The sequence below is a fragment of the Polypterus senegalus genome, chromosome 10, assembly GCF_016835505.1.
Source record: "Polypterus senegalus isolate Bchr_013 chromosome 10, ASM1683550v1, whole genome shotgun sequence".
Lineage (NCBI taxonomy): Eukaryota > Metazoa > Chordata > Cladistia > Polypteriformes > Polypteridae > Polypterus > Polypterus senegalus.
This window is the reverse complement of record NC_053163.1, coordinates 129,748,237-129,761,526: the sequence shown is the minus strand read 5'-3', so window position 1 is coordinate 129,761,526 and position 13,290 is coordinate 129,748,237. Positions and strand designations below refer to the sequence as shown.

The following is a 13,290-nucleotide window of genomic DNA, read 5'->3' as shown; positions in this document are numbered from 1 at the left end:
GATTAGAAAGAAAATTATAGACAAGCATGTCAAAGGTAAAGGCTATAAGACCATCTCGAAGCAGCTTGATGTTCCTTTGACTACAGTTGCACATATTATTCAGAAATTTAAGATCCATGGGACTTTAGCCAACCTCCCTGGACGTGGCCGCAGGAGGAAAATTGATGACAAATCAAAGAGACGGATAATACGAATGGTAACAAAAGAGCCCAGAAAAACTTCTAAAGAGATCCAAGGTGAACTTCAAGCTCAGGGAGCATCAGTGCCAGATCGCACCATCCGTCGTTGTTTGAGCCAAAGTGGACTTCATGGGAGACGACCAAGGAGGACACCATTGTTGAAAACAAATCATAAAAAAGCCAGACTGGAATTTGCCAAACTACATGTGGACAAGCCACAAAGATTCTGGGAGAATGTCCTATGGACAGATGAGACAAAAATTGAACTTTTTGCCAAGGCACATCAGCTCTATGTTCACAGACGGAAAAATGAAGCATATCAAGAAAGGAACACTGTCCTTTCTGTGAAACATGGAAGAGGCTCTGTTATGTTCTGGGGCTGCTTTGCTGCATCTGGCACAGGGTGTCTTGAATCTGTGCAGGGAACAATGAAATCTCAAGACTATCAAGGGATTCTAGAGAGAAATGTGCTGGCCAGTGTCAGAAAGCTTGGTCTCAGTCGCAGGTCATGGGTCTTGCAACAGGACAATGACCCAAAACACACAGCTAAAACACCCAAGAATGGCTAAGAGGAAAACATTGGACTATTCTAAAGTGGCCTTCTATGAGCCCTGACCTCAATCCTATTGAGCATCTTTGGAAAGAACTGAAACATGCCGTCTGGAAAAGGCACCCTTCAAACCTGAGACAACTGGAGCAGTTTGCTCATGAGGAGTGGGCCAAAACACCTGCTGAGAAGTGCAGAAGTCTCATTGACAGTTACAGGAATCGTTTGATTGCAGTGATTGCCTCAAAAGGTTGTGCAACAAAATATTAAGTTAGGGGTACCATCATTTTTGTCCAGGCCTGTTTCATGAGTTTATTTTTTTAAATAATTCTGTTGAAGCATGGTTGAAAATCAATGTCTGACTTTCATTGGTTAAATTTCATAGAATTTTTATTTATTATTACTTTTGTCAGATTAAAGTTATTTCTGTGACCATTGTGAGTTTTTCTTTTATTGACTGAAGGGTACCAACAATTTTGTCCACATGTGTAAAATTTATTAGGAGTTGGAGTTGGTACATTTTTGCCGAGTCCGACCCGGACTTCAGATACCCAAAATTGTCTCTGATTCTAACTCCACAGCCCTGAAAATGACAACCCCATACACTTGGTCCACTCGTGCACACACCCACATGGACACAATTTAACCTTATGGGATATGGAAGGAAAACTGGAGTAACAAGTGGAAATACAGGGAAGCTTTCAAACTACACACAAACAACTACGGGGTGCAGAATTCAAAACCTGGACACCAGATTCATGAGGCAGCAGTGCTGACCACTACACCTCTTTATCAAAGCTTATGTCTCTGAAGAACATAAGAGGAATTCAATTCATAAGTTAGCACAAAGTATGGTTATGTGTAACTAGGGCCGGGAAATACGGCCTAGAAATAATTCTGCAATATAAAACATCAATATATCTCAATATTTTGAAACCTCCTCTAAAGCATGTCATAAATGCTTGATTTAACACTTTGATTCGTACAATCACACCAACACAATGATTCTAGTAGTCCCAGCAGGTTTTAATAGGTGTCTATATTAAATTGTTCTTGTTTATATTCATTAGCTATTTCTATTAGAACAACATTTATTTATATAGCACATTTTCATACAAAAAATGTAGCTCAAAGTGCTCACATAATGAAGAATAAAAGACACAGAAAATAAAATAAGTCAACATTAATTAACATAGAACAAGAGTAAGCTCCGATGGCCAGGGAGGACAGAAAAAACAAAAAAAAAACTCCAGACGGCTGGAGAAAAAAAATCTGTAGGGATTCCAGACCATGAGACCGCACAGCTCCCTCTGAACAATTTTAAACTTGCAAAACAGAGGTGAAGCACAACCAAGTTAAATTTAACAAAACAGTGTTCATTCAAACATGGCAACTGCACAACAACAAACAATTAAAAAAAAAAATCAAAATGCTCTTCTTGTGCATAATGTTTGTGATAACAGGCCAATTCCCCGTGACAAACCACTTACATTAAATGGGCCATATTATATATCTTTTCAGCAATTATTCTGTGCTGTTGTTTTCCGAACCAATTTGTCCAAACTCAACATAAAAAATCAATTCCATGCTTCACTTCTTTTGCGCTCTCCAGACCCTCACACGCCCCAGATTAAAAAACACACGTCTAACCGCACAAGAAAGTGGTCCAGATGGGCGGGCGAGTGTCTGTGACGTATACAGTATGTGTCGGTCTATTTTCCATTTTGTGTCTGTGAGAGGGAGAAATGTGAAGCGCCAAAGTAAGTCTTATTCTGGCATCTCAACCTTTTGAACCCTGCCCTGCCCAGCATTTCGGCACTATAATCCTAACCTTGCCTGCAGTCTTCAACGATTTTGAAAACCAGAAATTCTGATTTGTTAAAGTGAAATTGTATTACATAATGGTAAAATGATGATAAGCCACAATGTTATTACAATAGACTGATACTATAGGAAAAGCTGTATTACTTTCAGCCTCACAGTTTTCATCATTTTCTACTGTCCATTATAAAAAGGACCCAACGCCAAAACTGTGCTTTTGAGTGATGTGCTTCAAAAGCAAAGCACAAGAACACTTCACATGATTTTCACTGCCTCCCGATCAATCTCCCTGCATCATCCCTTCCCTATGGGGGACAGTGACAGATTGGGAGTTTGATGAAGATGTCCTAAGGTGAGCTCAGGAAAGAAAGAAACCTCCTGCGGAGCAGAAGGGCAAAAGCTCTCTTTGCCTGCTTGTACTTCTCCGAGCACACTAAGCATCTGTTATTTTGAGTTGACCGCATAGCAAACTACAACTGAAATTCTTTGCAAAAAATCTGCAACTATTAATTAAATAAATAGCGTAACATCGCAACTAGACAGCGGTATGTTAAGTTGTGTAGTCTAATATAGCAAAGGCCGGTATTCAGGCCAGCTGGGTAATGATAGCAGAGAACTGTAGCAACCTGTCAAGAATATTCCTCTATGACAACGCACTGCAAGATTTACAGATCGGAGTAGTATGTGCAGGCTGTTATTTATGCCAGCAGGGTTATGATGATAGATAGGCAGGCCATTATACCAAAAACCAGCCTGCTGGAAACAAAAGGGGTTTAAAAAAAATAAAATAAAATAAATAAATGTGTACTCAATGTACACAATATAGTCGTTTACTATATTCCACATAGAATAAGTCGCAATGTATCCCCCAGCCCTATATGTAACCATTACTTGTCAAAGACATCAAATGACTCCAACACAAATTAAAGTAATATGCCACCCAAAAATGTTTTTATGTGCTACTTACCCCAAGCAGTTTGTAGTGAAAAAATTTAATCTCATGTTTGCATGCAGAGCAGAAATTGCAAAATGTCTGATATAACAGGGGTCTATGGGGACTAATGCTAGACAACAGTAAACAATATCAAAAAATCCATTATCACAACATCCCAAACACATGCATTTTAACCAAAATATTGTTAGATAAATTACTTTCGGAAAACACTCTTGTGAAGGAAAATAGAGCACGCTCAGATGCGCCCAAGCATTTGAACGGCCGACGGTCTCATTCATTGGTCAGGAGTGCTGCCCAGTAACAGCTCATTCACCGGCAAACAATGCACTTCACGTGATATCATCAAAAAAACGTGTACAGAGAGACAACACTAAAGATTCAAAGTTAAAGTAAGTGAAAACATTATCAGGAAGCCAATAGGTCTCGTAGTTGTGCATATCTGAGATGCTTCAAAAAGCATTTCACAAACTGCCACTAAACAATCCCGAGATACTCCAGCTATGGCTCGCCACTATGAATATTAATATAACAACATAACGAAGGTCTACAATTTAAATGCATGACCACGTTCCATTTTCATTTACTGGAACATTTCCTGGAGGAGGCTTACTTAACAAAATTTTACCAAAAACTCATGTGTTTTGGATGTTGGGAGAATACAATTCAATAACTTGATATGTCAGCTTTGCAACATGAGTAACATCTAATTTCTTCTTGGACGTTTCTGTATTGTTTGCTGCAGTTCAGCACTGGTAACCATGTATGCCTATTTGATTAGAAAACTTATATCAATTCTGCATGAGAATGTGAAATTAAATGTTTTTCTCAGCCATCACTACAAACTACAGGAGGTAAATAACATTTAAAAGATATGTACTTTTGGTTTGACGTATTCCTTTAACTCTCTTTCAGCTCAGGCATTTATAAATAAAATAGAGCTGCCACCTGAACAGAGGTATGTTACAGCCTATTTGAATGTTAATGTAATGGGGGCCCTGACAAGCAATTCAGAATCAACCCTTAAGGTGTGAAGATGTTGACACTTATTCTGTGCTCTATTACACTTGGCTGCAAATTGCTTCTGCACTCAAGGGAGGTCATACAGGGATTCAGCAAAAAGAACAACAGCTGCAACTAACAGAGATGTCACCCAATAGACCTTAAACAGGATATTCCTTAAACTAGTGGTAAACCATGATATCATGGTCATCATTATCAAATACAGGAATAGAGACAATGGAAAGCTATGGCAAAATACAGCACTCATAATGTAACTGAATCAGTAGCAAGAACTTGAACAGACTCTGCCAATACTGGACAGAAAGACACACACACAAGTGAGTCAAACACTTCATACTTAAGCAACAACCGAATTTTACAGACCTGCAATGCTTAAGGTAAATTCAAGATCAAAAATAAAAAAAATAAATGCAAAATTTTAGAAAACCGCACAAATAATAAAAAAAAGGACACCCCATAAACATTGGTCTTTGACCTAAAAACCTTCAACAAAATTTTAAAGTAAGACTAGTATAAACAGTACAATGAATTATCATACAAGTTTAGATTCCTGATCTATCCCAGAACTCAGCTCACCCTCGCACTTCTCTACTCACCCCACCAGCTTTCACCAACTTCCGTCGAAACTCCTTAGTGGGATTATTGAAAGTCAGTTTCTCACAGCGCAAGTGATTCACTGGTGGATTTCCTTCCAGGTTCAGGAACAAGTCATAGGTGAAACAAACCTTCTTGGGTTCCTCCTACAAGAAAAATATCCAACAGTATTGAGTTCATGTGTATAGACAATGGAATAAATGAGCATTCTGCTGTGAATTGCTAGGAACCACTTCTTGTATATTTTTACTTGTATAATGTTAAATCCTAATACCAAGGGAGCTCACCTTGTTTTTGAAATATACTTCAATTGGCATTATAAAGCCTGCGTATCCAGATTCCTCTACCTTGTAGGGTGGCTCTTTACAAACTACAAGGGAACAAGAATATAAAAGTGTTAGCAGTGACATGAAAACTTATGAAGGTCTTATTTTCTCAGACCATATTATTCTGCAGAATATCCTCAATTAACCTTGAAAAGCTGCACACCACTCTATCACTCTGACATCCAATTTCTAGACCTGCAAAGTACTATACTATTAACTTAGTTAAATAGGATTCGGACAGATTCCACCATGGTGCAGTTTCACATCCATTATTTCACATATATTCAACCACTTATTTGAAAATCGTATGTTGGTCTGCTAGTGATCAATTCAGATTGTCAAATATCCAGTAAAATACAGGGGAAAAAAACCTGGCCTAATCCAATGTCACATCACTTAACTTCTAGTCATGGAGAAAGACAAATTTGCTGACCGAGGCACAGACCGCTTTGTCCTTTTTCTGGGTTCCCTTCCTCCAGTGAGGTCACGCTAAAGTACTTCCTAAATTACATCTAAAGCCGAAAGCACATTACACAACTTCTAGTCTAGTCACTGGGTGTATTAGACTTGCCACCCACAGTTGCTGACCCTGTCGCAGCACCGTGTTAATTTAAACGACTGGGTGTGTCTACTTTATTGATTGAGTGATAACATTCCAGCACAGTTTTGCTCGCTCCCTTATATGACAGCCAATAACGTGCTAGTTGACGGAGCCAGTGCCATACAAAGGGTTAACAAGTATGTGATGCAATCTCTGCCATGTTATTTCTTTTTCCCATTCTATCATAGTGTGTAAAACATGAGACATCAGACAGACTAGCATCTCTTCTGTTAATAAAGTCCAAAACACCCACGTTCCTTATTCCTCATCACTCTACGCTATTTTCCTTCGGATGAACACTCATTTGTTGTCAGCTCTCATGCACAAAGAGGCCGCTACCACAACCAAAGACAAAATCAAACCTATTACAGGAATGCACTGCCAGCTAACTCCGAATTGCTAAACTTTTGTAAATTATGTACACCAAAAAATTGCTGGAAAAGTCACATAAAGTGAAATGGCCTTCAGTATTTGAAAATTTTACAAAATGGTCCGTTTAGTTGCTCACCTCGTTTAGGTTTGGGAAAACTCTCGTGCAGCCGAAAGACCACTTTTTCAACAAAGTGCTGGATGTCACACTGCTCTGGACCTCGAACAAACACCATCCAATCATGGGTGAACCCTTCAGAGGTGGGCTTCTTACGAAGCTGTGCCCGATGTCCCAACTCCAACTTGACTTGCACCGTACACTACAAGAAAGGATGAGGGAAAAAAAAAAGAACGACATAGAAAGAGAGAGAAAAATGAAGCATTGTTACATAATACAATCAAACACTTCTCACAGTAAAATACACAAGAAAATAAGGCATTTGACTGTCGATGCCACAATAACCATAAATGAAAGAATGGAGAGGAAACAACCTTGAATCTGTTTAAATAATCAACTAAGCAAGTACCTTCCCATCACTCCCATAGTTCTACTCTGTCCTATAAGCCTGGAGAAACACACAGCTATCAAAGAGCGATACTTTCTTCTGACATATAACGACATTACAAAACAAGTTATGAGATCTGATGGCAGGAAGGAGAATATACAAAGAAACATTTAATAATAATACGTTTTATTTATGAAGCGCCTTTCATACACTCAAGGACACTTTACAATTTAATAAACACATTAACAAGACAGTAGAAATTGCATACAAGAATAATACTCATTGAAAAGAGGCGTTTTTAACAGAAGTCTGAAATTAATAATAGATTTTTCCTTGCAAAGGCTGAGAGGAAGAGAATTCCAAATTTTAGGGGTTAGTTGATGTTTGTTCGAACAGGAGATATTAAGGATTCAGACGAGCACTGGTGCTCTGTGCCATGTTTTTCAAGCATCTCAGAGTAGGAAAATGGTCTAGATGAACTCAAAATTCTCAGAGAGATGCAAATTTGGTCCTACTCTTTGGTGAAATAGCATTTTATCAAATTTCCTAATGGAGGAAACTACTTCTAAATTCAGAAGGATTTAGGAGAGCTTGTCAGCTGTCCTAACTCGGTAGGAGCTGCAAGATGACGGTGTTCAGGCAGAGATAGGCACACACATCTGAGGAAAGGCTGACTCTTTTGGAAACAGTGTACAACAATGAACTTGTAAAAAGAGACTGCTTTGAGAGAGATGGAATAATATTCATAACAAATTTTGCACATTACATGATCTGCATGGAGAAGCCTTTGCAATGATTTGAATATGTCACAACCAACCATTTCTCAATCTTTGCACCAAACTTTGAACGCCCTTATCCATGAGGTTAAATACATGTGGGGTACTGTAAAGGCAAGCTACACCCGAGCAAATCAACACACACATAAAGAACACAGCCAAAGGTGTGTATGAGCATGCATATGTGAATCACAAGCTCTATCACAGTATCAACACACAGGTGCTCATAGATACAAACTGTATTGTAGTAGCTAGCACAATAATAAAGCTGGATTGGTACTGGACAGTGAAATGCCATACAGGTTTGCTGAGCTCAGCATTCCATGAACTCCTGAGACATTTGCATTACACTTTACAAACCCAGAAAATTCAAGAAGTTAGGCAGAGACACTCTAACAGAGTACAAGTGTGGATCACGGAGAGAGACACGGGATACAACTCTGGAACATGACTGGGAACAATGGACGCGTGAAAGAGACTTCAGAAACAGCACTGTGGCTAGTTTGAATCGAACTGTTATTTTATGAGTCATTTACTCTGGCCGTAACAGTGCAATTCTTCTGAAAGTACGACTACGGACCATTCATTGTTAAATAAATTCATCCGTTATCAGGCTTTACTGTTATTCAGTGTGTATGCCTCCATCTTTCCATCTTGATTCTGATTACAGTATTATTCTTGATGTTGCTGTGAAGCAGTAACAATTATGTGCACTTTTGCACCCCAATATCCTACTTAGTTATGCTTTCCTTCTTCTCCTACTACTTTTAAATATTATTATTACTACTATTATCATCTTTGTGGTGAAGCCTTACCGAGAGTATCAGAAAACTACCAAATGCCAATAGAAGTGCCATTTTGCAGCTCGAGGTGCTATAAAATCCTGATGTCATTCATTCTCAAATCACTTCTTCCTAGCCGAGAGTAAGTGTAGGATGCTTTATAAGTACTTCTCATGCCCTACTCTGGCGTAAGACAATTTCTTATTCAAGTCAGGCATTTAATGCAATTCCTAGGACTAATTCTGAGATGACTGACAAATACGGGCTCTGAAAAAGAAAATAAATGCTTTCGAGCAATGATTCTACAGAAACATTCTACAAATAAACTGGAAAAACAAAGTAACAATGAGGTACTACTCAGAATGAAAACAAATAAACTTATGAACTGACTTAACACAAAGAATGATGAAGTCTGCTGGAAGTTTCGCCTTGAACATGCAAGAGGCAAACATAAAGAGGAAGACAAGGGTGAACCCGGCTAGATCAGGAGTAAAAAACTATGGAGAAATAAAAGAGGCTATCTGTAAACTGAGCAAGATGGAGTATCATGATGGTCAACCCTCTGACAGAGGATGACACCTAATGGTAATGATGAGTGGCTAGAATGGTCTAGTGTCATAATGTGGCTGACAAGGCTATTATGGGGTGGAGCTGTTGAATTGTCACTTGTCTGATGAAACAGAGAATCAAGCCCACGTAATAAGAACTTCATCTCCAGACTACTCAAACCACTATGAGGGGGTCGTGAGATGGCATGTACATTCTGACAAACACTTTTAAGCAACATGCCCCCCTCTTTAACGTTTTATATCTGTTGCCCTTTCTTATAACTTTATTCTCACTCTCACATTCAAATCCCCTGTTTGATACCTTACTTTGTTCTTTACAGATTTTTTTTTTGGTTTTAGACACCATCATCTCACTCTTCTGGGTATTTTATCTTCAGTCGCCCTGCACCCTGCTGAGTTCAACAACTACTACCCTCTTCAAAGTACTCAATCTCAGATGTATCAGGACTTCATTTTTGAGTGTTTTTGTTCACTTTCTTCTCAGTCAGTCTTTGCCTCCTCCTCCTCCTCCCTCCCTCCCTCTTTTCTCTCTCTCTCTCTCTCTCTCTAGCTCTCGCACTCTCTCTCTTACCTGGCTCTCCGTGGCCTGCGGTTTTTCTCCTCGTCTTCTTTTACCACTCTGCCTTTAAAATAATCAATTTTCATGCATATTTGGCCCCGATCAGTCTTATCAGCTCTCTTACCTGATTGTCCATGTCCACTAATCGTTTTTCCTTATTTTTTCAATTCAAAATACTTTTTTACGCAGGTTTAATCTGGTCGGTCGCGGCTCCTCATTGTGTGTCAATTTTACCCATAAACCGGAAGTAGGGGTCCTTTACCCCTCCTCTTCCGCCTTCCTTGCAGAGAGAGAAAGAATGACACCGCTTTGGTCCAATTTCGTACAATGAGAGGCGGGCTCTCCGTCGAGGGAGAACCTAAAGAAGACGGTACTGTGGTAAACAGGATTGGATAATCTGACTTTGACTGACGGCGACTTTACCATTGAAAATTCAAAATCTTTATGCGGATTGGACAATAATGTAGAAAGAGGCTGGCCAAAGTGTTGCTATGACACCGATAAAGCGTCAGGGGGACTTTTCTGCTGGATCTGATGAAAGAAAAAGATTTAATTTAGGAATAATGCAGTTTGTTTTTAATCATATTATAACACATTTTAAAAAAATTGAGATAGTGTCTCTCTGGCGTAATTTGTGTTTTTAACATTGTAAGAATTTGAAGAACTGAACTCGAAAACTGATAACCACGGTGACGTGAAGTGTCTTTTATTCAAAATACATTACTAATTTTCTGTCTCTGTAATGATACTTCACAACTTACATCAGAAAGCGATTTTTTTTGCTTCGTCTTGCAGTTTGTTTAATGGACCTTAAACCCAAGGTTTAGTATCACGAAGCGGATTCTAGATACTTTTTCACAACTCCTTGTTCGGCTGGCTGCTTATTCGCAACTCCTTACTCGCTTCAGTCAGTAAGACAAACACCTTCTATAAATTACACTGAGTTTAACCCGGGTTTGAATGACATCGGGCTGAGTTTTAAGAAAAGACAGGTGCCTTTGTCAAGTTGCCTATGAGTTTATATGTCTCAACGCGAGTAGCTTGGTCATATTAACCGGCAGGTTTGCCACGTTCCGATATATAATGTCCTAGTCATATCTAATCAGATACGTGGCTTCTTGTCTCTATCACACATTCACACGCCAGAGTCGCATACGCTCATGGATTTGATATAGTGTTTAGACCACGACGATTGAAACGTTCACGTAAGGCTGAAATTTGGGAGATACCTTGCATTGGTAATTATAGTTTCGCTGCAACAACCAGCTATATCGACTTAAGCACTTCCAAATGAGGGCTGGCGCACTTAACGTTGCACCAAAGCTGACTTAACCAGTAAATTCATATTCTTTTTTGAAAGACTTCGTCCCGTTCGAAGGCATAACTAGCATCCATCAAAAAAGACAGAAGCACCCATTGATGTTGTGATCACCGTATTCAGTCAGTGCCTGTCCCGAAGGCATGGTGAAAAGGCGAGAAGGAGCGCTGAACGGAGCACCAGCCCATAACAGGGCGCACACACGGGTAAGTTATTTTTTAAATATACTAAACATTTGAAATTAATGCGATAACTTTAGTACCCTCACCACCTTTTAACGTCAATAAAATGATTTTCGGAACCGACTTATTCCTTTAGATGACACTGTACGAGTTAGTTATTGTGGCAGCGTTGTGGACATGGATGCCACCGGTGTCGCAAATAGCGGAACTGGACGTAGCGAGTTTCCCCTTTTGCTTTAATACGGAAGCGCCTCTGCCTGCTGCCCCTACAAAAACAACCGATTGCTTCGCGGTAATATGCTGTACATGAAGCATCACTTGGTGGTGTCTGAGAGCCCTTCTGCTATGACTAATACAAGTTGGTAATGGATGAATAAAGACCCTGAAGCCGTGGGCTCCTTTTTAGCCTTTCCCCTTCTTTGCTTTTCTTGTGCACCTAGCGTACCAAACCACAAGTCTCTTTTTTTTCTTCTCCTTCTCTCTTTCCAGACACAACTAATTTTTACCAAGAGAAAAATGAATCAATTAACAGATCACAAACATCCGAACTGAATTATATACAATAACAAAATGATTTGCATCTTTGAATGTATTAAATCAAACTATTATCTCTATTATCTAAAATATGTCTCTTACACTAATAATAGCAACCAACGGGGTCCTCCACTCTACAAAAGATAAAATCTAATGTCTCACTATACTACTGTTATTTCCCTAAATGGTAAAGAACGTATGTTTGGCTAAAACAAATGAACTTCGTTACGTACGTTCAATGCAGTGTTGAGATTTTTCTGGCACTGTTGTTGCTTTTTCTTTAACTGAATTGAGATACCGACTGCCATACCCGGAGGTCCGCAGAGGGGGCCAAGTTTTTTGTGAACTAAGGAACGTTCACAGAAACCAATAAATACTTATACCTGTAAGAAAGAGAATTAAGCTTAAATACGATATTTGGTTGACAACTTCTCCGGGTTCTAATCTGGTCTGCGGCCCAGCTGGCTAGACGCGTCTCCGAAATTAATGAAGATGAATGAAAAATATTTTGATATCTGTTTTTGAATAAAATATTCCTGCATGCTGTCCGATAGACTTCTCTTTATTAAGTAGGGTTGCCATATTTCCGAGTAGCCAAAGGGGGACACAAAAGGCAATTAGGACAAAGGGGACGTATTTAAATATTCACGAAGAGCGCTATCATAAATGATAAACAACAATGATTTGGGGAGGGAGTGAAGTTGGGAGTCCTCCTAGGAGATCGAATCATATATGTGAATATTCTGAATAATATCGAACAGCCCTGGGGATTCACTCTTCGAAGATCGAAAGGGCTCAAGCAACTTAAACAGAGTAGGATCGGTAAGACATGCAAAATAAGAACATTTTCCTGGGGTGTAGCTTTGCATGTCGGGCGGAGGATTTGAAGCAAAAAATGAGGACATGTCCTCCTTTTGCCGGACGTCTGGCAATCCTATCTTTAGCCCCCTTACCGTTATCACTGAGATATGCCAGTCGCACGCCACGCCGTCATCTCCGAGATGACACCACTCCAGAGAACAGAGGCTAGTGGCGGAGAGCGGCTTTGGACTGCATTTGTGGGAAACGGACTGTCTGAATGGAAAGACACAGGTTTAGTAAAAACCAGTGTTTTTTTATTGCGGCTATGAGCGAGCATTTCAATACAGTCGTACTAAAATATACGACCTTTTTCCAAACGGCGCCTTTAATTATAAGGAAAGCGACTGGTCGTGTCATAAGTGACAGTTTTTCAGCAATGACCACTGACATCATCTAGTTCTGCATACGTAGGTAATGATTTTGCATGAAGATGTGCGCGGCGTAACAACGGTGCTGGGCAACTTTCAAAGCTTTCACCTGTCTCCAGAGAGAGTGTCAGATCACCTAGAGATGATCGCTTACAGAGTTTCAGTCTGTTAATAAACTAATAATACGGTAAATTAGCTGTAATTAGCTAAACAGAGACGGTTAATCCATTAGGCGACATAGGCGGCCGTTATATGAAAGATAAGAATCTCCTTTCTAGCTCATAGCTTCCGCAATATGGACATCGCGGAGCGAACTTTTGGAAACTCGCGTTACTCGTGCTCTGGACACACACCGAGTGGAATTGCACCCCCTCAGTCGTCGATGCCTAATAATACTGAATGCGCGCTGCGGACGTTGAGAGG

The 13,290-nt window shown here is 39.6% G+C and overlaps 1 protein-coding gene across 1 annotated transcript in view; it reads right to left on the bottom strand.

Moving 5' to 3' along the window:
• mllt1a (MLLT1 super elongation complex subunit a) overlaps nt 1-10,095 on the bottom strand; it is a 37,753-nt gene extending 27,658 nt beyond the window's left edge. The window contains exons 1-4 of the mRNA XM_039766627.1: nt 9,729-10,095; nt 6,552-6,732; nt 5,404-5,486; nt 5,119-5,262 (exon numbers count right to left, since the gene is read on the bottom strand). Coding sequence (XP_039622561.1) covers nt 5,119-5,262; nt 5,404-5,486; nt 6,552-6,732; nt 9,729-9,740 — 420 coding nt within the window. The 5' untranslated portion in view covers nt 9,741-10,095. The remainder of the gene's footprint in view (nt 1-5,118; nt 5,263-5,403; nt 5,487-6,551; nt 6,733-9,728) is intronic.
• Nucleotides 10,096-13,290: the final 3,195 nt, after the last annotated feature.